The sequence below is a fragment of the Palaemon carinicauda genome, chromosome 19 (assembly GCF_036898095.1).
Source record: "Palaemon carinicauda isolate YSFRI2023 chromosome 19, ASM3689809v2, whole genome shotgun sequence".
Taxonomy (NCBI): domain Eukaryota; kingdom Metazoa; phylum Arthropoda; class Malacostraca; order Decapoda; family Palaemonidae; genus Palaemon; species Palaemon carinicauda.
Genome location: NC_090743.1, coordinates 78,075,045 through 78,098,267, shown reverse-complemented (window position 1 = coordinate 78,098,267; position 23,223 = coordinate 78,075,045). Strand labels below are relative to the sequence as shown.

General features: G+C 43.4%; 1 protein-coding gene across 3 annotated transcripts in view; it reads right to left on the bottom strand.

The window, feature by feature from the left end:
- The window catches only part of LOC137658691 (gastrula zinc finger protein XlCGF8.2DB-like), a 560,850-nt gene that overhangs the window by 44,710 nt on the left and 492,917 nt on the right, over positions 1–23,223 (bottom strand). For 2 of the 3 annotated variants that reach the window (XM_068393682.1, XM_068393681.1), the window contains one exon: positions 18,310–19,585. In XM_068393682.1, the coding sequence (XP_068249783.1) occupies positions 18,379–19,539 (1,161 nt within the window). In that variant the 5' untranslated portion in view covers positions 19,540–19,585 and the 3' untranslated portion in view covers positions 18,310–18,378. Of the gene's footprint in view, positions 1–11,268; positions 11,432–18,309; positions 19,586–23,223 lie in introns of those variants that run through there. The other variant, XM_068393683.1, reaches the window with a different exon arrangement.

Below are 23,223 nucleotides of genomic sequence, written 5' to 3'. Positions count from 1 at the left end.
CAGAACGAAGACTCGAGACCTGGAAAGAGTCGAACCTGGGGTCCTGCACTCCCGGGTTCTGAGTCTTGGCAACAAACTCATGGACGAAGCTGAACGTCACCTCCCCCCATCCCCTTGAATGGGCGACGTCGTATGAGAGACCATGTAGTTCGCCAACTCGCTTGGCCGAGGCCAAAGCTAGCAGGAACACCATCTTCCAGGTAAGGTGGCGATCCGAAGCCTGGCGTAATGGTTCGTAGGGAGGCCTCTTAAGAGACCTGAGGACTATAACCACGTTCCATGGAGGAGGTCTCACTTCCGACTGAGGGCAGGTAAGTTCATAACTTCGTATGAGCAGGGACAGTTCCAGCGAGGAGGAAATGTCCATTCCTTTGAGCCTGAAGGCAAGACTTAAGGCTGAGCGATAGCCTTTCACTGCCGAGACTGAAAGGCGCATTTCTTCCCGCAGATACACAAGGAACTCTGCTATTGCTGGTAGAGTGGCATCGAGGGGAGAGATACCCCTTCCACGACACCAACCTTAGAAAACTCGCCACTTCGCCTGGTAGACTCCTGCGGATGACCGGCACAGGTGACCAGACATGCTTTACGCAACTTGTTGCGAAAAGCCTCTCTCTTTGAGGAGATGCTGGATAGTCTCCAGGCGTGAAGTCGAAGCGAAGCTACAGCTTTGTGGAAGATGTTGGAGTATGGTTGTTTGAGTAGCTCGTGACGTGGAGGGAGTTCCCTCGGGATCTCCGTGAGGAGCAGCAGAAGGTCCAGAAACCACTCCGCGTGATGCCACAGCGGAGCTATCAAAGTCATCGAGAGATTGACCGATGTTCTGGTCTTGTTGAGGACCCTCCTCATCAGACAGAACGGGGGAAAGGCGTACATGTCGACGTTGTCCCACCGTTGTTGGAAGGCATCCTGCCAGAGAGCCTTGGGGTCCGGGACTGGGGAGCAGTACAGCGGAAGCTTGGTGTTCAACGCCGTAGCGAACAGATCCACAGTTGGGGAACCCCACAAAGTCAGGACTTTGTTGGCTATCAGAGGATCCAAAGACCACTCGGTACTCACTATCTGCGTCGTTCGGCTCAGACTGTCGGCGAGCAAATTCCTCTTGCCTGGAATGAAGCGAGCTGTAAGTGATATCGAGTGGGCCTCGGACCATCACAGGATCTCTACTGCAAGATGGTACAGTAGTTTCGAAAATGTACCTCCCTGCTTGTTGATGTAAGCCACCACCGTGGTGTTGTCGCTCATCACCACTACGGAGTGACCCGCCAGGACTTGGTGAAACTTTTGAAGGCCCAGAAAGATGGCCTTCATCTCCAGCAGGTTTATGTGAAGGTACTTTTCTGATTCTGACCCCAGGCTGGAGGCCCTGTGGTTCAGCACGTGGGCGCCCCATCCCTTGTTTGACGCGTCCGAAAACAACATCAAATCTGGGGGGGAGACGAGAAGAGCCACTCCCTTTCACAGATTCTCTTCTGCCACCCACCACTTCAGGTCCGACCGTTCCGCCGATCCCATAGGGATCAAGATGTCCGGGGAGTCGAGACCTTGACTCCACCGGGACTTCAGTCGCCACTGAAGGGATCTCATCCTGAGGCGACTGCTGGGAACGAGGCGGGTTAGAGAGGAAAGGTGACCGAGGAGACGAAGCCACGATTGGGCTGGGAGTTCTTCTCGAGTGAGGAAAGGTCTCGCGACCTTCCTCGGCCTTGAAATCCTTTCGTCTGATGGGAAGGCTTTGTGGAGATTAGTGTCTATGATCATACCTAGATAAACCAGCCTCTGAGAGGGCTGCAGAGAAGACTTTTTGAGGTTTACCACGATCCCCAGATCCCGGCAAACCTCGAGGAGCCTGTCTCGGTGGTGGAGAAGGGATACCTCTGAGTCTGCCAGGACCAGCCAGTCGTCCAGGTAACGAAGGAGACGGATGCCGGTCCTGTGTGCCCATGAAGAGATGATGGTGAAGACTCTGGTGAACACCTGAGGCGCTGTGGAGAGACCAAAACACAACACCTTGAACTGGTAGATCTTGTGATCTAGGCAAAATCGTAGGTACTTCCTTGAAGACGGATGGATTGGGATCTGGAAGTACGCGTCCTTCAGATCCAGAGTGCACATGAGATCCCGCGGTCTCACTGCAAGCCTGACCATGTCTGCCGTCTCCATGCTGAACGGTGTCTGTTTGACAAAACCGTTCAGTGTCGAGAGATCGATGACTGGTCTCCAGCCTCCAGACGCCTTTTTCACAAGAAAGAGTCGACTGTAGAAGCCTGGGGACCCGTCCACGACCTCCTGGAGAGCACCCTTCTCGAACATGGTCTCGACTTCGGCCTGAAGGGCCAGCCCCTTTGCCGATCCCATGGCATAGGAGCTCAACGACACTGGATTCGCTGTCAGGGGAGGTTGAGATGACGTGAACGGGAATATCTGAGTCTTCTGACCTCGACGGCTGGGACCTTCGCGTGGAACCTCTCTTCCACCGCATCACGACGTTTCAGGATTGAGTTGGACCACAAGTTCGAGACTTAGTGGGCCAGAAACTCAATGGTGCGGGTGCCCGAAAGAAGGAAGGTCTCCAGGGCTTTCTTGGTGCTCTCCTTAAACAAATTTTCGGATCACAACAGGATGCCAAGAGATCCCAGCCAGATGTCAAGCCACGAAGTAGCCTGCATGGCACACTTCGCGACCTTCTCCTGGCTTATGATCTCTGTCGCCGAGAAAGTCACTTGGCGGCTAGAGAGTCTCTCAAGAGGGACTCCCTTGGTAAGCTCTTCCACAGAGTGGTGCAGGGGAAGACCGAAACAAGCCTCCTCCGTGATCTCGAAGTACCTCCTCTGTTGGACGCGAGGAGGCGGGAGGAGTTTGTTGCCACCACGGCTGGAGGAGGCGAGCTCGGAGAGCTGGCCCTCAACCTTATCCCTGGCACTCTTCACCCCTTGGGACCAGGGCAAAGCTGCACTGGCAGCGGGTTTCTGAGTGCCAAAGACTCGGTCCAGGACCGTGTCCTTGCCCTCGCGAGGAGGAATCTCAGGATTGGGAATCCTGTTGAGATACCTCATCAGGGTCAGGACTTGCCAGAAGGTATGCTCTGACTCTTGTGGCTCAACCCCTGGAGAACTAGCAGCGAAGTCTCCCGTCCCCAAAGGCTCTTCTTGGGGGAACACGTGGACGTTCTCCGCGGGTCTTGTAGGTTCTGGACAGATCCTTGAGGATGACTTGGGGACTGTCTTGGAATCCTTGGGTTCCCTCCTGGGAGGAATACAGGACTCCAACAACGACGTCTGAGGGCTCTTCTCTGCTCCAACCTGGGACGATTCTCCAGCGCGAGGTTGGGGTTTCTCCCATTGGTGCGATGGGAGAACGCCTCACCTCACAAGACTCCCCTGAGGACGGAAAATGCTCGTCCACAGGAGAGGGAGAAAACGTATGGGGAGGAGAGGGAGCCTTACTCAAGGATGTCCGAGGAGCCAGCTTGACCCTCGGAGAAGTTACAATGGTTTCTACTCCTCTCTTTCTCTTCAGTGGGGTCGGAGCCGCCATAGTTTTGAGACCCATCTCAGCGAATTCAGGTTTGACAGCCTGCACGACAGCTCTGATGAGGGATCCAAACCATGGCTGCTCTGAAGGGAAGGGGATCGGGCGATCCTTTGGAGTAGACACGACTGCTGGACCTGCCTGGAAGGAAAGGGAAGAAGAGGAAGGTTGGTTCCTGGACCCATCTGGTGATTTTCCTCCCTCCTGTGAGCACGCTGGTCTGCGCTTGCGGGGCGGGGAGACGTGAGGATGACCTGGCTGCTCTCGTTCCTGTAGGCTCGCGCGGTGGCTCGCGCGGTGGCTCGCGCGGTGGCTCGCGCGGTAGCTCGCGTTGTGCCTCCCGATGAGAAACGTGCTGGGGATCGTGCTGGCGTGATAGTACCCTACTAGGATCATGCTTGGGGGATCGGTCGCGCACGTGTGCGCAGGGATGATGGCGAGGGCGCACGGGCGAGCGTTGGCGCGCAGGAGAGCGATGGCGCGTTGGCGAGCGATGGCGCGCAGGCAAGCGATGGCGCGCAGGCTGAGCGATGGCACACAGGCAAACGATGGCGCGTAGGGCGTGTAGGCGAGCGACTGCGCACAGGTGAGGGTGCGTGCAGGTGCGTAGAAGATCTCAGAGAGGGCGCGTTGGCGAGCGATGGAGCGCGCGGGCGCTTAGGAGATCGATAGCGCGCAGTCGCGCGATCTGGAGAAGCAGGAAACGCAGGCGGGAGTGCAAGCGTTTGCACGCGCAATGGAGATTGTTCGCGAGCACGTGGGCGCGCAGGATCTCGGCGAGCTCTAGGCGAGCGCCCACGCGCAGGGGTGTTACCCCTAGCGCATGGGCGTGCAAGAGGGCGCACAGCAGGAACTGGTGTCTGCGCGCGATGGCTGACAAGCTGGCGTGGTCCTATTGCGCGTAGGCGAACGCTGAAGAGAAGGAGAAACTCGGTTCTTCTTTCTTGCGCCCAGATCCGGAGATCGTGGGCGCGCAGGCGAACAATGGCATGCAGGTGACCGCTGGCGCGCAAGTGAAGAGCGCTGGCGAGCAGGAGATCGTGGACGCGCATCAAGATGAGGGCGCGCAGTTGTACGCTGGCGAGGAGAAGATCCCTGGCGAACAGGAGAGCGCTGGCGAGCAGGAGAGCGCTGGCGCGCAGGTGAGCGCTGGCAAGCAGGAGAGCGCTGGCGCGCAGGTGAGCGCTGGCGCGCAGGTGAGCGCTGGCGAGCAGGAGAGCGCTGGCGAGCAGGAGAGTGCTGGCACGCAGGTGAGCGCTGGCGCGCTGGCGAGCGCTGGCGAGCAGGAGAGCGATGGAAAGTAGTCTCAGCTGCAGAAGGTCTCTGGGGCGTTGTCTCCGAGGATGAAGTTCTGAGCAGAGAGAACTTCACCGCAGGCGAGCGCTTGTGCGCAATTGCGCGCGAGCGCGCAGGAGAACATTGGAGCGCAGGGGATACCTGGTGCTTAAGGGACTTGCTCACATTATGAGAAAGCCCCTTTTGCCCCATTGGAAAACGGGATGCGTGGGCGCCCAAAGCGCGTCAGCAGCCAGGAACGGAGACGACAGGTCCGAAGGTCTGGCAGGCGAAGGAGAATGATCAGCAGAGGTATCCAAGGATGCAACTGCAATGGTCGGTGCACAGCGAGGAGGATCCTCTGCGGGGGACTGCGACGGAGAAGAGCCCAAGAGGCGCCTCCTAACTCCCTTGTGAGGAGAAGGAAGGCCTCTACGGCGAAGAGGAGGGCGAGCCTTCCGACGGATACGTCCTCTGGGGGTGGCAGGCAGACCATCATCAGTCCTCCGAAGAGGAGTCTCTGACAGTGAACTCCCCCGAGGGGGAGAATCACATGCAGGAGAGACCGTTGGACTTTGCTCCTTCCTCAAAGGATGTTCGGAGGGAGAAACTAAGCCATCAGCTGCATCGGGAACCAAGGCAGGGGTTTGACCTAACTCGTCAGAGGCCCCTGCCACAACAACGTCGACGATAGACAGAGGGTCAACCTCTGCTACCGCCGGCGACTGTTTGACAGCAGCCCCCAACTTGATTATGTCAAACAGGGCTTCCCTGGAGGGCGAGCCCTTAAGCCCCAAGGAAGCCCAAAGCTGCAACAAATCATCATTAGCAACAGTGTTAATAGATAAATCCTCTCCCGGGGGAGGAGGAGGAGCTGCCTCGCTATGGGAGGCAACTCCCTCTCCCGAACCCCGAAGTCGGTCAACAAAAGAACGGCCTACCCTACTACTCGACGGCCTCTCGGAAAAGACCGCTCGAGCAGGAGCTTCGGAGGAGGTTCGGGCTACGAAGAAGAGTCCTTGGAATTTTCTTTCTTCAAGGAAACCCTTAAAGGAGAAAGATCCCTTTTGGACTTCTTCTTCCGGCACCGGGAAAACCTCTACCACTGGGAGGTAGACCACTCCCTACACTCACTACACACTTTGTCTCTATCACACTGTTGGCCCCTGCAGAACGGACATAAGGTGTGAGGGTCCGTTTCGACCGCCGACATATATGTACCACAAGGGTGGTCAGGTAATCCGGGGCACTTCTGCATAATGATAGAGGCCAACTTCCAAGCACACACTGCAAAGTAAAAGCAAAAAAGATTAAGGCTGTCAATAAGCGAGGGTGGTAGCAGACACGTCTGTTCATCACCCGAGCCAAAAGCAAAGTGAGCTACTCACCGGTGTGTGAGGGGGGGAGGGGTAGCTAGCTACCCCTCCCCTACCCCCTTGCTAACTAGCGAGGTGGTAGTAAACCCTCGTTAATAATCTAATGGCTCATCATTTCAGCTAATTAAATAGCGTGGTTTGTATTTCGGTTACGGAACAAATTGCAGTGGCTTCTGCTCTAATTCTTTCATTTTCTATGTCTATGTGGAAAGGTACATCAGCATCCTGGAAAATAAGAACAATCATTGATGTTTCAGGTACTTTATGTACTTTCCACACTGACAGAGGACACATAGCCAATATCTCCTCTTCAGTAAATTCATATAGATCCCTATTGAAAACCACTCCCTTTCCATGGCTAAAGTTTAGATGGGGTTTGATGTCCAATTTTATATCATCATTTACTGTCTTCAAATTGGACAATATAACAGACTGTATGTATGACTTGGCCTTTATCAAGTAACTTTTCTTACCAAATCGAGATATATCTCCAGGTGCGATCGTTCCTACCTTCCTCTGAAGAAATTTGCAGATCTTGAAATAATTTTCTGTACCTCCTGTAGATTGAGCAAAAAGCCACATATCTTTATCAACCCAGTCTGCTGGTCTGTAGACATCCAGATCTTTAGGTGCCCCATCACACAGAGCACCCTTAATACTCATATTACCTACTTTAATATCAAAAATGTTACGGCTTGCATTAAATGCTTCCTCATAACAATTAAATGCTAACCAAGAATCCCAATTATCATCTTGAAGTTTCATTCTAATTTCTTTTATTAATCCATAGCACTCAAATATTTTACGTAGCACATCATAATTAGCTTCTAATGGGATTTGGGTATCATGCAGGACATTCCATTTTCCTGTGTTGCCCAAATTACCCTTTTTTCAAATTTTCAAATAGTACTTTTTAGTTCCCACGTCGTCAACGGAATTTTCCTTAAATGAATTGCCAGAGGTCGTCAACAGTGCCGGGGGCGAGTCAGCAGATCCAGTGAAGGGGGGGGGGGGTTTTGTTGTCACAAGAATCCATAAGAAAAAAAGAAAAGAAAAGTGTGATATTTTAAACAGTTTGATTCACCTGCTTGAGAACATTAAGGCATCACATGTTGGGAAGGAAATTTGCACTCTCCACTACCGGCACAATGACAGTATACTTCGCAGATGGTCCACTCCATACCCTACTGGAAGAATAGCACCAAAACAGAAATAGAGGCATAGGTGTAAGCTGAACCCGCCTGTTAGGACTGAGACCAAGAAACTATGGAATCATCCTCCCCATACCTATAATAATGGGCTTCCAGCCAAAAGCCGAGAGTCCTGGCTGAGATCATCCAATACTCTCACATATAGCTTTGAGCACAAATACCTCCCAACCGTGACACCTTTCCCATTCATCAAAGCAGGCAGCAATAATGGATGTAGAAACATCCACCCAAGTGGCAATAACAGATGTAGAAACATCCACGCCATAAAAAGACATACATATATATATATAAATATATACACATATACATATGGGAAATTTTACACATAGGGTTGGGACAGCAACATGAAAGAAAGATTATAAAAGGAGAAGGTCGAAGAAATATTGAGAGAAAGAAAACGATGACAGAGAGAAATTTTGATTTGAACTGGGGGAGCAATTTCCTCAAGTTCGAGAGCCCTCTTGCCCGTCACCAAGTTTCAACAAGGGAATGGTATGGCGTGCTGAAGCTCAATGACTTCATCAAGGGATTCTCTCATTAAGAGGGTGAATGGATAAAGAGTACATGTATCTCCCATTTTCAAGAAAGGCAGCAGACACCTACCATCAAACTATTGACCGGTCAGTTTAACATCTGTAGTATTTAAAATCCTAAAGTCAATTGTTCAGGACAAAATCATGGACCACATGAACCAAAACAATTTATTCACTAAAGATCAGCATAGGTTCATGAGTGGCAGGTCTACTGCCCCCCACCTACTAGAATCCCTGAAAGAATGGACAACACTCCTAGAAGAAAATGAGGGAATTGATGTGTTTTACTGTGACTTTCAGAAAGCTTTTGACTCGGTTCCCCATCTACGGTTACTCACAAAAGTCAAGAACTATGGCATCGAAGGCGATGCATTAGAGTGAACTGAATCATTCCTACTTGATAGACAGCAAGGAGTAGCTAAATAAGTCCAAATCTTCTCGAGTGGGCGTAACCAACAGTATACCACAGGGTCCAGTCCTTGGGTAGCTCCTGTCTGTGATCTTCATAAATGACCTCACAAAAGCTGTTAGTTGGGGCATTAAGATTTATGCAGATGACACAAAGATTTATAGCAAGGTTGACTCTGATACGGACCACCTTCAGTTCCAGGAAAACAGACGATCTACTACAGTGGTCGCAGCATGGAAATTACTGTTTCACTGAGAAAAATGCCACATACTACATCTCGGCAGGGGACAGACACAAAGGCAGGAATACACGATGAGTACAACTCCTTTAGCAACCAACGAGGTCGAAAAAGATCTAGGAGTACATATTAATTCTGGTGTCTGTTTCCAGACCCACAGCCTCAAAACTGCAGCTGCAGCTAACAAGTTAGTCGGCTATGCATATGTCATTGGTCTCACGTAGATGGACTGCAACATGTTCCTGTCTCTCTAAAAGGGGCTGATTCGCCCAAAGCTGGAATACGCAATCTCAGCCTGGTCACCATGGTATGAGCGGAACATCATACCATAGAAGCTGTGCAAAGGAGAACGACAAAATTAGTTCTCGGCCTCCAGGACCTGTTCTATGAGGAGCGACCGAAGAAGCTGGACCTTCTAACACTGGTGTTCCATAGACTAAGAGGAGATACCATTCAAGTTTACAAGTTTACAAGTGGACTATGAGAAGATGCTTTTTTTTTTTTTTTTTTAAAGGCAGCAGAACCAGAGGACACTCCTTGTATTTAGAGAAGCAGCGACACCTGAAGAGTGCACTTCTTCTCCCAGCATGTGGTGAATGTTGAAACCAGCTGCCAGAAGTCATATCTGCAGACGCTTAATACCTTCAAAGCCAGGCTAGACAGACATTGGATAAGCCACACACTCTGCTTTGACTACAAAGCCAGAGACAATGTGAATAGTGTGACTGTAATCTCGGGTATATAGGCCTGTTGGCCTTTCCACCATATATTGCATTGTACGTATTGGGTAATTCTATACAATAGCTCACGCAGCAAGTTATTAAATTTAAGTACTTTCACTTAAAAGAGGAAAGTCCCAGGTTTGGTTTGATATATAAATCTTAGCAACGATAGGTCTAGAAATGGTTTAAAATTCAAAATTAAATTTGACCCACCTGAAAAAACCTAAGTCCCTCGACTTCATAACTCTCTCAAATTCCTTTTCAGACTGAGCTCTTGTTTGTTCGTTTGTACGTTAAAAACATGGATTATGTCATTATTACATCATCGACTCTATTCTAAGTAGCAAGACGTCACCCAAACGACATAGTTTTTAACCAATGATGATTATCCACATTTTACTTTGGACTAGCATTTTAATACTAGAATCATATGACTTGAATACCCAATCAGGTGACAGTTTTACTAAGAAACTGAACACTTTTTTGACACCTTTCACACAATTTCCACGGCTAATTTCTCAGTCTTTTAAGAGCCATGGAGGTGTGTGAACCTTCAACTAATGGTATGGTTTCTCATTTACCATACACTTTGACATGAATTTCTATGGATTTTCTCCCAAGTTCTTGTCTCAATTGTTATATAAATTATAAAGATTTTGTTTTGCCTTTTTGTGGTAACATCAAAGAATAATAAAGTACTGCCAAGATTATGGCATTATTAAAAGTGAAAGTGGCACTATTTGCCCAACCTGTGGTTCTAAGTACCAACTTTATAAGATATTAACAAAAAAGCATTTCAGTATGACAGAATGCATGTTATATTGCAAAATAAGAAAGTAAAAAAAAGTGTAGTTTTTATGTATCCATCTTTAAGGGAACTTGGTTTGAAAAGTCTCATTTACATATAGAATCTACTTTGTTACTTGTATATAATTATATTGGTGTTAAATTTAGTTATAAATTTGTTGAAAATGAATTAAGAATTTCTCACAAAACTATAAATATTTGGTGCTCATTCATTCGTGAGATATTTTGCATTGGGTATTGAGTCGGAAAGGTGCAGCTCTCTTATACCCTCCAACTCAAGTACACAAATGGTTTTGGGCCATCTTATTAACCCTTTCACCCCCAAAGGACGTACCGGTACGTTCTTGCAAAACACTTTTAATTACATATTTTTACATATTTTTGATAATTTTATAAGAAACTTCAGGCATTTTCCAAAAGAATGAGACCAACCTGACCTCTCTAGGACAAAAATTAAGCTTTTTAGAGCAATTTAAAAGAATTATATAGCAAAATGTGCTCAAAATTTAACCTTATGGTGGGGGTAAAAGGGTTAATACGGCTGTGTAAGGGGGGATTGCAGGGGGGGGGGGGGGGAAGCGAAGACCCCACCACTGCGTAAGGATAAGGATACTAAGTTAGGTTAGGTAGGTTGTTTAGAGTACCTGGTGGTCTTCTTGTTTATTGCTAATTCTACATGTGCCATTATTCATATGTTAAAACGGATTCTTTAATTCATTCCCCACCCAAAAAAAAACCCGGTTTCCCACGAAGGGGGGGGGGGGCCCCAAGATGGCAAAGGCTGACAAATAGGGTAAAAATACTTTTTCTCCTAGAAAAAATGGTCAGCTTTAGATAAAGAACTAGGTAAATCATCAGAAAAAAAATATAAAAATGATTAGTACAGTATTAGTATCATTAGTATTGTAATCAAGCTTAATCTAACCGAACCATAACTAAATCAATAATGAAATTCCTCATTATTATTATTATTATTAATTTCTAAGTTACAACCCTAATTGGAAAAGCAGGATTACTATTGCCCCAGGCCAGGGGGGCCCAACAGGGAAAAATAGCCCAGTGAGGAGAGGAAACAAGGAAAAATTAAATATTTCAAGGACAGAAACTTTTATCCCATTCAAAACTCTTGAATCAAGTAATATTTTATAACCATAAAGTGTTCTCACCTTTAATCTTAACAAACATAAAGTCGATATATATATTTTCTTGATTTCAACTTTTCAGTTTTGTATTCCAGATTCCTCGTTGCTCTCTCCACAACACCATAGCTGCTTCTTCTTCTTCCTTTTTAGTAGGAGATCTAGTCCCTTCTTGAGCCAATGTACTCCCCTGTAAATATGATACGATGAAATATTAGATCTAATCGATACAGTTGACAAATTTTAGTGTTAGAAGAAGCATAGGTATAAAACACTGAAACCTGCAGGAAATTTATTGTCATTAGTTAATAGTTACCCTTATGGAAAGTGCTTGAGCGATGTCATAGAAGAAATCTGTTGTAAATATGGGATGGAAGTTGAAGAAATAAGATGTTAGGGGGAAAAGGACCCTGAAAAAAAAAATCAAGAAAAATATTATGGAAAAGATAGAATAAACTATTGAAGAAGAAATTAAGATTTATAGAAGGAAAGGGCCAACAGCCTTTTACAAATGTATCTAGATAAGATAACCCTGTCATGAAGGCAACATTAAATTTGCTCAATCTTAAAGCAAATTTCAAGGGAAATACGCATATGAAGTGTGTGGCCTTTGCAAAGAAGGAAAAGATACTATGGAAAATTTATTTTGATGCCCAAAATTAGGATAGTGAATGAAACTAGACATAAGTGTAGTTATGTTGCAAAATCCTAGCAGGGATCTGGTTGCATACATAAATAGGACAATGAGTATAAAAGAAGAATTTAAAAAGTACAAGTTGACCACAATAGGTTCCCAAAACTGATGATAGCAAGGTGTTATCCTAACTTATTTCAAGGTATAATGGGATAAAAGTAAAGACTGAGAATCTTATTATTAATTTATTTATGGTACAGGTAAAATAAGCTAAATTATTATAACAAGAATAAGCTTAGGAGCTTTGCACCTATCTATAATGGGATCATTTTGTGGAGTGAGCAATTAGGAACCAGGAACCATATACTGTAGACAGCACAGCTTACATACTTTTACCTCTAGCTTCCAGAGCTTTTCCAATATATCGGGCAACATCTTTAGTTTGTGTATACTAAAAACCCTAATTCTATGCCATTGCTTCTAAATTTGGTCCATTCATCAAAACTAAACATGTGCTCTGCTGTATCATTTTCCTCGTTACACAACACAAAACCAATCCCTTTCATTGGTGTTTCTATGATTTTCATTTAATTCTCTCATATTCAACCTTGTTTTTATAACTATTACTGTTTCCCTAGGATTCGTTCGTTCATACAGATTGCTCAGCATTTACAGCCAAATGGGCCGCGGGGGCTCTTGGCAAAGGCACTATCCCCCATGAGTACACAGTGTGTTCTGGTAGTACAAGCACCTGCTCTGCACCAGGAGTGTAACTGCAGGAGGCAAAGTATTTCGTATAAGAGATTTTGTAGCTGAACAGAACTCTTCATAGTAACCAGACTTTTGCAGAACAGCAATCTAGACTCGAAAGTAAACGCTACTTCTCAGCCCAAAGAGCATGGCTGCCACCCCCACCCACCTCCAAAAAAAAAAAAATAAAAAACAGGATGCAAATGGAACTGGAAGGAAAAGCTTTAGGAGTAGGGAAGAGTTTCATAACAGCAAGTCCCAGTGAAGTAGAAGAAACTGGGAGAGGAGAGAAGGATTTTCAGTAGGAGAACAGAAGCAGTTCAAACTCTTTTTCTTAAAAAGAAAAAAAGGGGGGAGGGGTTCGTGACCCCTGCGACCACCTCCTGGATAGGATAGTGCATATAGCAAAATTATTGGCAATTTTTCATCTTTCTTCAATATTATCAAGAAGTCTCCCAGGAAGTTCTTCCACTAATAGCTCTTTGCTATTTCTTTCTAATTTTGTAACATTTTCTTCTATGTCTTCCACACTACTTTTCAGCATTATGTTTTAATTTTCTAATGTCTGTATTGCATTATATTTCTTCATCTCCATCTTACAATGTTTACATACCCATCTTATTTCTCCATATCAATTAATGTTATGTACTGTTCTTTACTTACAGTTTGGCATCCCACGTGGAACCATGTTTCTAGACTTTGCAATAAAGGACATTGTCCTTTTTCTTTTTTAAATGGCTGCAAGGTCCTTATTTCAGCTTATTTCTTGGGTTTCTTTTTTATTTCTTGTTTTTCTGCTTGTTCCATCCCTTCTGCCTTGATCCACAACTGCCATTTTACCTTAATACAAATTATTTTTCTTTTTAAACCACCAAACCTACACGAGATTTGGTTGAGAATATTTCTCTCTTCACATCCACACTAAATATTATTCTATCACCCTTCCTCTAGTCCAGTAAAAACAAGCATTCTAAACAAAGGGAAACAATAAGGGAGACTGATGATGGACCAGGTCACTAGACATTAGGCAAAGAAAGATCTCTAGTACTGATCATGGCAGAAAAAAGAAGTACCTCATACTACTCCCTCAGAATGAGATGGATAGGGAACATTGACTATGCCCATGCATGCATAGGGCAGCAGTCCCTGGCCATCAGCTGGGAATTTGACCTCGAGAGATGCTACCTTCTCAACAAGGGATACAGCAGTACCCCCATTGAAAAAAGGGAGCAATAGTCCACCATTTTGTAGATAGTAGGATGGGCAGAGCACCAGCCACCCATGAGATACAACGGCTAAAGTTATTGGGTCCTTTGACTGGCCAAGCAGTACTACATTGGATCCCTCTCTCTGGTTACAGCTTAATTTTCCTTTGCCTCAAAATACATCAAATCGCATAGCCTATTCTTTCCACATTCTCTTCTGTCCTCATACGCCTTACAACACCGAAATTATCAAACAATTCTTCTTCGCTCAAGTGGTAAACTACTGCATTGCAATTGTTCGATGGCTACTTTTCTCTTGGTAAAGGTAGAAGAGACTCTTTAGCTATGGTACGCAGCTCTTCTAGAAGGGCACTCCAAGATCAACCCATTATCCTCTAGCCTTGGGTAGTGTCATAGCCTCTGTACCATGGTCCTCCACTGTCTTGGGTTAGAGTTCTCTTGCTTGAGTGTACACTCAGTCACACTACTCTACCTTGTTTCTCTTTTTTTTTTCAAGTTTTTATAGATTATATATGAAAGATCTAATTCAATGCTGTTACTGTTCTTTAAATACTGTATTATAATTTGTAATTAAATTTACTTCTCTTGTCGTTTATTTATTTCCTTGTTTCCTTTCCTCACTGGGCTATTTTTCTCTGTTGGAGCCCTTGGGCTTATAATATCCTGCTTTTCCAACTTCAGTTGTAGTTTAGCTTATAATAATAATAATAATAATAATGAATTAAATGTGAAAGGTGGCATCCAAGATCATGCAACACATGGCCAACAGGTGTACATAGGGGGCCATACACTTCTATCACTCAAACCACAGCCCTGGAAAGCTGGGGACAGGGAAAGGGACCACCCAAATGCCACCGACTCCTTGAAGAAGTTGTTGGTGTTATCAAAAGCCCTTTTCTCTCGGCAATGATTACCCTTCCTCGACTTCGACTTATTTGAAGCAACGTCAGAATCAGAGGAGGATCATGGAGAAAGAGCTGGAAGAGGAAGAGGGGCAACCTTGCTTCTTCCTTTTACCAACCTTCCCCTCAGGCACTACAACCAGATAAGTTGAGGTTCGAGAGAACTTCGATGTCAAAGCTTCCCCAAGGGAAGAAACCACCCAGATTTCTCCTGACAGGAACCATAACACCGGGAAACATAGGGGAAGCAGTAGGCATGCTCACTGGCACCCGTAACACAAACATAGAGGCTGAGAGAGGGATCCAGGAATCCCAGAGCACAGGCAGAGGGGGCAGTGATGCCAGGATTCGTGGTGAAAAGCTGAAGGGTAATGGCCACAGGGGAGTTGGAATGAAAGGTAAGCGACATTGAATCTGTTGAACAGGGGTGACAAGAACTGTGGTTACACATTGGGATTAATGGCTCTAGGGCTTTTTACACCAAAATGGGGTCACCACTGGAATCATTGGCACTAGCATAACACTGCAATCACTGGGGTCACCATTGTAGTCACTGGCAATAGGGATACTGGGGATGAGGTAGCCTTAGCTACTAGCTTCTTCAAAAAAGATATCAAGGGCCTACCTGCAAGTCTTCCCTTCCTGTAGGTCACACGTCTTCGTTGATCTGCAAGGAAGAGCTTCCAACACAGGCTGGAAGGCCGAGAACCTCACTCCGCCAATCCTAAAAAATAATCCCTAAATTCTCCCTACTACTGAAGCATACTTTCCAGGACCAAACCAATGGCATATACTGTACTCCAAAGCTTCATCAAACAGCCAACTTTAAAGAGCTTACAATACTCAAAATAATGTTGGAGAAGACTTAAGTTTTCCTGTTCCACAAAGCATAAAACCACTTTAACCGGACGCCATAATCTACAATCGGTAAATGGGGATAATTACGAACAATCAGGTCTACTCGGTACAACTGAGTGGGTCTATCACTGGTTATACCATAAACCGATACATTGTTCAACCTACAATCATATCCTGCTTCCTTCCATTATTAACACAAAGCCAATAACAACCACTCAGACAAAAAGTATGAGAATAAGATCAAAAGCCTTGGACACGACGCAATAATACTACATGACCGTACTTGTTGCAGACAGAAACAAAAGAGTAGTCTTTGAAAGTAGAGTGGGTGGGGCTACCTGCCTGTGTTTAACACCTGTTACGAACTATTATTACTATTATCATTATTATTACAAGACAGGCTATAACTCTAGTTGGAAAAACAAGATACTATAAGCTCATGAGCTCCATCGGGGAAAAATAGCCCAGTGAGGAAAACAAATAGACTAAAAGAGAAGAAATATAATCAAAATAAAATATTTCAAGAAAAATAACATTAAATTAGATCCTTCACATATAAACTATAATAACTTGAAAAAAAAAAACAAGAGGAAGAGAAATAAGATAGAACAGTATGCCTGAGTGTAACCCCCAAGCAAGAGAACTCTAATCCAAGACAGTGAAAGGCCATAGTACAGAGGCTATGGTACTACCCAAGACTAGAGAACAATGGTTTGATTTTGAAGTGTCCTTCTCCTAGAAGAGCTACTTGCCACAGCTAGAGAGTCTATTCTAACCTTACCCTAGTGAGTTCGATGTGGTAACGTCCCTGACTAGTGAACGCCAGACTGAGGTTCGAGTGTGCTCAAACTTGTTAGTTTCTTTGGTTGCTGCAACCTCACCCTCCTTGTGAGCTATGGAGAGCCTATTGGTCTATCTGCTGAGTCATCAGCAGCCACTAGGGCATTGTCCTGCTTGATAGGGCAATGCCACTGTCCCTTGCCTCTGCCATTCATGAGTAGCCTTTAAACCTTTCAAACCAAGAAGAAAGTAACCACTGAACAGTTACATTGCAGTAGTTAACCCCTTGAGCGAAGAGGAATCGTTTAATTATCTCAATGTTGTCAGGTGTATGAGGATAGAGAAGAATGTGGTAAGAACAGGCCAGACTATTCGATGCATGCGTACGCAAAGACAACATGTGCTGTAACCAGAGTTAGGGATCTTATGTAATTCTGACTGGCCAATCAAAGGACTAGATAACTCTATAGTGGTAGTATCTCAACGGATGGCTGGTGCCCTGGCCAACCTATCAACTATCTTGTTAATGATTTCAATGGCTATTCCAGCTCCACTGAAGACACTATATATTTCAAAGGACAAAAAGTTTATACAGTAATCACTCACAACATCACGGTTCTCATATCGCTACCTCAGTTCATAGCAGATTTATGAAAATATATGTAAATCTCTATAGCAGACTCCTTGTATTGCGAGGTTTCTGTCGGCAGTGAAGTTTTACTTTTTTGGATTTTATTTTTTTTAAATGGTAACTTTTTAGCCTAAAAAGTAGTAATATAAATTACAGTAATACATAAAATGCAGAAATTTGGTTTAGCGGCGAGAACACAATGTACAGGTAGAGTTTTTTCTCAGTTTGTCGGGTAGATGAAAATGCGTAGTACTGTATGCCATAAGTTGCACATTTGGAAAACGAAACACGTAAAGAGTGAAGAGAGTAGCCTAGCTTACTCAAGTGATTTTGTAAAAGGCATACTATTGCCCAGTAGAGAAGACACAACCAATCAAAGCACACCGATCATTATCCTGGCCGCTGACTAGCTGTGCAACCACAGAATTAGTCTCAAGTATCCCATGCTGCCCATTTTGTTTCAACACATACATAGGTGACATTGCGCTTTACCTGTGTTTTGCAGTTTTTTCTCTTGCATTTTTTGGCTAGAATTGTGAATTACTTTCAAGCCCAACGATGTCAGCTAACAATTGTGCACCTTCTAAGGTTTCTGGCAGAGAATCCAGGCATCTGAAGAAAATGCTACCTATAGAGAACATGAAACTCGTCAATATGCTTACAAAAGGGAGAAGGTGCAGATGAAGGCCGCCACTGCTGCATCACAACAAATCTATCGTTCTCTACATCTAAGACCAAAACAATACGAGAACAACGGAAAATGTCACTTATAACAAGACAGTGAAGGGGCATAACTTCCTGCAATAAGACCATTTTAAAGATAAGAGTTTATAACTTAAATTTATAAAGATAATAAAAAATAGTATAAATTCTAAAAAAAAAATTAAAATATACTGTAAATTTGTATCTATTTCACAGTTTTTCAGCTATCATGAAGGGGGCTTACAATGTAACACTCACGATAGCTGAGGGATTATTTTACCGTATATGCGTTGGAATTAAGTAATATGTAGTAAGCAAAAGATCAAAATCTTTCCTTTCAAGTTCTTATATATACTGCAAGTCTAATCAAAGGAAAAACACTGCTTTAAAATATGTCAATAGAAGGATTTCTTTTTTATATAAACTTGAGGATACATGTGCCTTTTCAGGGGACTCTAATGAAAAAAAAAAAAAAATGTTTTGGTAATCTAATACAAATAAATTTATCCAAGATACATAATTATATGTGGTTCAAAAAATTATTAAGAGAAATTTCTCAGACAGACACTAGGGATAAGTAAACTGTTTCTTTCCAGATTAACGTTTTATTTATTTTCTGGAATTTCTTTAACAGTCTCAGCAAATATGGGAGTTCTACTCTGTATGATACCTCATGTGTGCTTTGAGATGTCCTGAGAGAGAAAAACTAGTTGGACATTTTGTACAAACAAAGGCCTTCTCTGTGGTATGAATTTGCATATGTCTTTTGAGGTGATTAGAATAATTAAAACTGCAAGGGCATATCTTACATAAGTATGGTTTTTCTCCTGTATGAATTCTCCTATGGACTTTAAGACTACTTGATTGTGAAAAAGTACTCTGACAATCATGGCAAGTATATGGTTTCTCTCCAGTATGACTTCTCAAGTGTATTTTGAGGACATCTAAACGAGAAAATTTTCTTGAACATTCCTTGCATTCATACTGGGGATCTTTTGCTAAACGTGGATTCTCTCCAGCATGAGTTCTTATGTGGTTCTTGAGATTATTAAGTTGAGTAAAACTTTTCTCACAGTCCTTGCAGGTGTAAGGCTTCTCTCCAGTGTGAGTTCTCATGTGGGTTCTGAGTGTATTTTTAAGAGAAAAGCTCTTTTGGCACTCTGGACAAGTAAAGGGTCTCTCTCCAGTATGAGTTTTCATGTGTATCTTTAAGCTTTTCGAATAATTATAACTTTTAGGACATTCAGAACAAGCATATGGATTCTTCTCTCCAGTATGTACTCGCAAGTGTCTTTTGAAGGCGTCTAAACGAGAAAAACTTTTTGGACATTCAGTGCAAGTAAAAGGTCCGTCTCCAGTAGTTGTTTTGTGGGTTTCATGCTGATCTGTATTAGAAAGACTACTTTGAAATAAAGCATTCACATTATTGTACACTTCTTCGTCTCTATCATCACCTAATTTCTCATTAAAAAGAGTTTCGCAAGATACAAATGGCATGTCAAATCCCTCTGTAACTGCTGAATGTAACTGAGAATTTTCTTCCTTAATAATCTTCTTTCCATGTTCTTTGTCACTAATTAGACTGTCTCTCTTCCCCTGTTCTTTGTCACCACTTAGACTGTCTATCTTCCCCTCTTCTGATAGGCATGAATAGTTTGCATCAAATTCACCGCTGTCAAAATATCCTGGTTCCTTCTTGACTATAATGGAAGGGTCATAAAGAGATCCATCAACTGTCATTTCAGAAACATTTTCCTCAAAATATTCATTTTCTTTCTTTATAAAAGGTAATGAAGGCGAGTTTTCTGCTTCCATTTTCACAGGATGCTCAAAGATTTGTCTTGGATTCTTGGTGGCTCATCTGTTAATAAATATTACAGCTTATTAATAAAAAAACAAATCAAATTGAAATATATGACAAATATAGAAATAATTTTTATTTTTCCTAACTACAAACCTTGAGCTCTTTACAGTGTAAATATATTTCAGAGACAGCTGAAACTAGCCTAACGACTTTTAGGGAGGTGTAACTACCCACTGCTAGATAGAGGGGGGCTAGACTGGCCACCCCACTCACACCCACACTGGTAAAATGACGTCACTTTTGATTGCAAGCAGGAATTCTCCGAGGGATAGGTGATGGCAGGACAAGTAAGTGTAAAGAGCTCAATGTTTAAATAGTTAGGAAAAATAAAAATCATTTCCAAACATGACAACTTTGGAAGTAATTTATAGTTTTCCTAACATACAAACCTTTAGCTATTTAATAGGGATTCTTTCGGCAAAGTTGGAAGACTAGCCATAAAGACTTTAACGCAAGGTGGCAACCACCCAATCAATAGTTAGTGGGAGGGTAGCAGGGGTATCCAGGGTAACCGGGTACCACCAGTCACTCACAGTAGTAGTATCTTGCCACTTTTGATTGCAGGCAGGACTTATGGGGGACAGGTGATGGTGGGTCAATTTGATTAAATAGGTGAAGATTTGTACATAAGAAAAAATACAAATTACTTCCAAATTTGTCATTTGACCTACAATGAAAAACCTAATGCTATTTAATAGGGTTGACTCACCCTTGACCTGAGTTTTGACCAGTACAGGTTAGATAGATTGATTTGAGGTTTCTTGGCATCCTGACATCTAAGGTCATTGACACCGATATAATTAATTATAAATAAAGAATAAAAGAATATTCAATTAAAACTATTAAAGCAAAGATGTCTTTTTAAAAGTTGAATAGCTTTCAGAAGACCTGCTTCTGAAGTAAAGCTAAAAATACCGTAAGCATGGGAGAACATATCATGTCCAAGAATCTTGGCAAGGATAAGGATGAACCTGCCATCTTCACCTTGAGCCTCAAACAGATATCTATTTCTTTCACTACTATAAGTGGGGCATTCGATCAACAAATGCCTAACTGCCAAGGGTACCAAACAGTCGTCGCATTATGGCTGGTGTTGGCCAGTAAGCAAATATTCGTGTGTCAACCGAGTGTGACCAATCCGGAGACGACAAAGAGTAGTCTCCCACTTTTGGGGCATCATGTTATATTTCCAGGGGGATATAACATTCATTACCTCTCGCATCTTATTTTCAACTAAACCATACCAATGCTGTTGCCAACTAATAGAAATGAAATTCTTAATGTTGGGTAAACAATCATCACAAGGAATGGGATACCTTCTTGGTTGCAACTCAGCAGCAGCATTCTTTGCCAGTAAATCTGCCTTCTCGTTTCCAGACACACCTACATGTACCGGTGTCATGGGTAGATAGAATAATATAGAAAAAAAATGTTAAAACATGTGAATTATCTACTCTTAAGAGGCAGAGAGAGAGGAGGTCCCGCTAGTGTTTACAGGAAACTGTCACGGTCGTTGATGGAGATCAAGATATTTATTAGATGTGCCTAGTTCAGCAGACCTTGGGCATAACGATCGTCTGTTCGTAGCAATCCGAGGACCCATAGGACAAGGAGAGCAGTGTTGTCGCCGAAGAATATACATTAACGGAAGGTAAACATGTCTCGCTTCAATTATAGCGCCATATGGATCATGATTACACCAGCACAGCCTTCGTGAAGATGTTATCAAAGAGGCGTGGTTTTAAGGAAAACCAATAAGGACGAAGAAAGGAGAAAATTTCTTTATATGGAAATACAGGGGTATACAGGGGTATATAAACTTCAACGAGAACGAGAGAAGCAGAGAGTACGAAAGATAGAACGAGAGTACGAAAAGTAGAACGAGAGAGAGAGATAGAGAGGACGAGAGAGAGAACGAGGGAGAGCAAGCACAGGGAAGGAGAGAAGACGTGAGGACCAGAATGCAGACGTGACCAGCCTTGTCCGAGATGTCAGAACGAGTTGACCCCTGTCTTTATTACCAACCGCGAAACGCCCAGACCTGAAATATCTACGTTCCTGTCAACCGTCGAGAGCTGCTGTGAAGAGTATTATCTTTAAGTATTATTTGTCTACTATCTTGACTGTTCCCATATTTGCTGGAGTGTAGTTTAATCAGATGATTTTCTTTGTTTAGTTCAGTGCTTCCTAAGTACTCAATCAAGAAACATTGACCTTTGACTAGTTGTAAATAAAATTATGTTTTCTTTTGCGAGTTTTCTTTCTATATTCCGTTATTTCGATGTGGGTAGTGGTTGAGTAATCCTAATTTAATTAATCAATTCAAAAGAACCTGGTTCGATCCCCACGAGGATCGTAACAGTTGGCGACCCTGCCAGGATTTTCGACTACATAACCAATTGAAAACAGGGAGAATATAGAAAGAAGCAGAATGAGTGCAATTACGAGAGATTTGATAGATTCAGGTAAACTTTTTGGTCTAGATGGCGATGATCTCCGCAATTATGTTCTTAAGAGAGAACAGGAAGTTTGAGAGAGATGAAAGAGCAGCTGAAAGAGAAGAAAATGAAAGAAAGCAAGAAGAAAATGAAAGACAGCATAAGCATGAGTTAGAAATGGCTTGTTTAACCCTGGATAGGTACGGTGGGTCGTTTGCGACCCCGAGCGTCAAAAAAAAACAGGTTTTTCTCACGTGACTCACCCCTGTGACTGTATTTGTGGGTGATCGACCTGCAGGAGGTGTCTCCCCTACACGCTCTAGTAGTGTCCAGATGTGCATTGCTGTAGCTGTACTCCTTCCCCGATTTCTGAGACGCGTCGGGGTCGTTCGCGTCCGAGTTTACCCTTCTGAGGTAGTTTGCATAATTATCAAAGTTATTACGTATTATGAAATTGTCGTAGAATGGTGCAACTTGTATAGGTTATCAGTTGTGGAAAGTCTTGGTGGATTGTTTGGCTACCATGTGCATGTTTTTTTTTTTAGTTAAAATGTCGTTCATCACCACGAGGACCATTTTACCGCGAGTGCCCCTTTTTCATTTTTTTTCATTTTTTTGCCAAGTCATTTTTCCGTAAGATATTGCCAAATAGTGTCGTAAAACTTTTGCTTGTTTAGTGTTGGAAAGTGTGTCTAGATGATCTGGCTACCCATGCATGACTTTGTTTTTGTCAGATACGACGTAGTTATTGGTATATTGGGTATTTAACTGCGGTTACCAATTTCTGTTTTTTTTCAATATTTGTAAAAATTACTACGTAGTAAGGAATTGCCGTATATTATTCATTTTTTTTTCATGTTTATGTGTTAGAAAGTGTGCCTTGATGGTTGGGCTAACACGTGCATGTCTTTTTTTTTATCTGAGATGTCGTATATTAGAATATCGGGCATTTTACCGCGAGTGTCCCTTTTTAATTTTTTTTAATTTTTTTGCCAAGTCATTTTTCCGTAAGATATTGCGAAATAGTGTCGTAAAACTTTTGCTTTTTTAATGTTGGAAAGTGTGTCTAGATGATCTGGCTACCCATGCGTGATTTTGTTTTTGTCAGATACGACGTAGTTATTGGTATATTGGGTATTTAACTGCGGTTGCCAATTTCTGTTTTTTTTCAATATTTGTAAAAATTTACTACGTAGT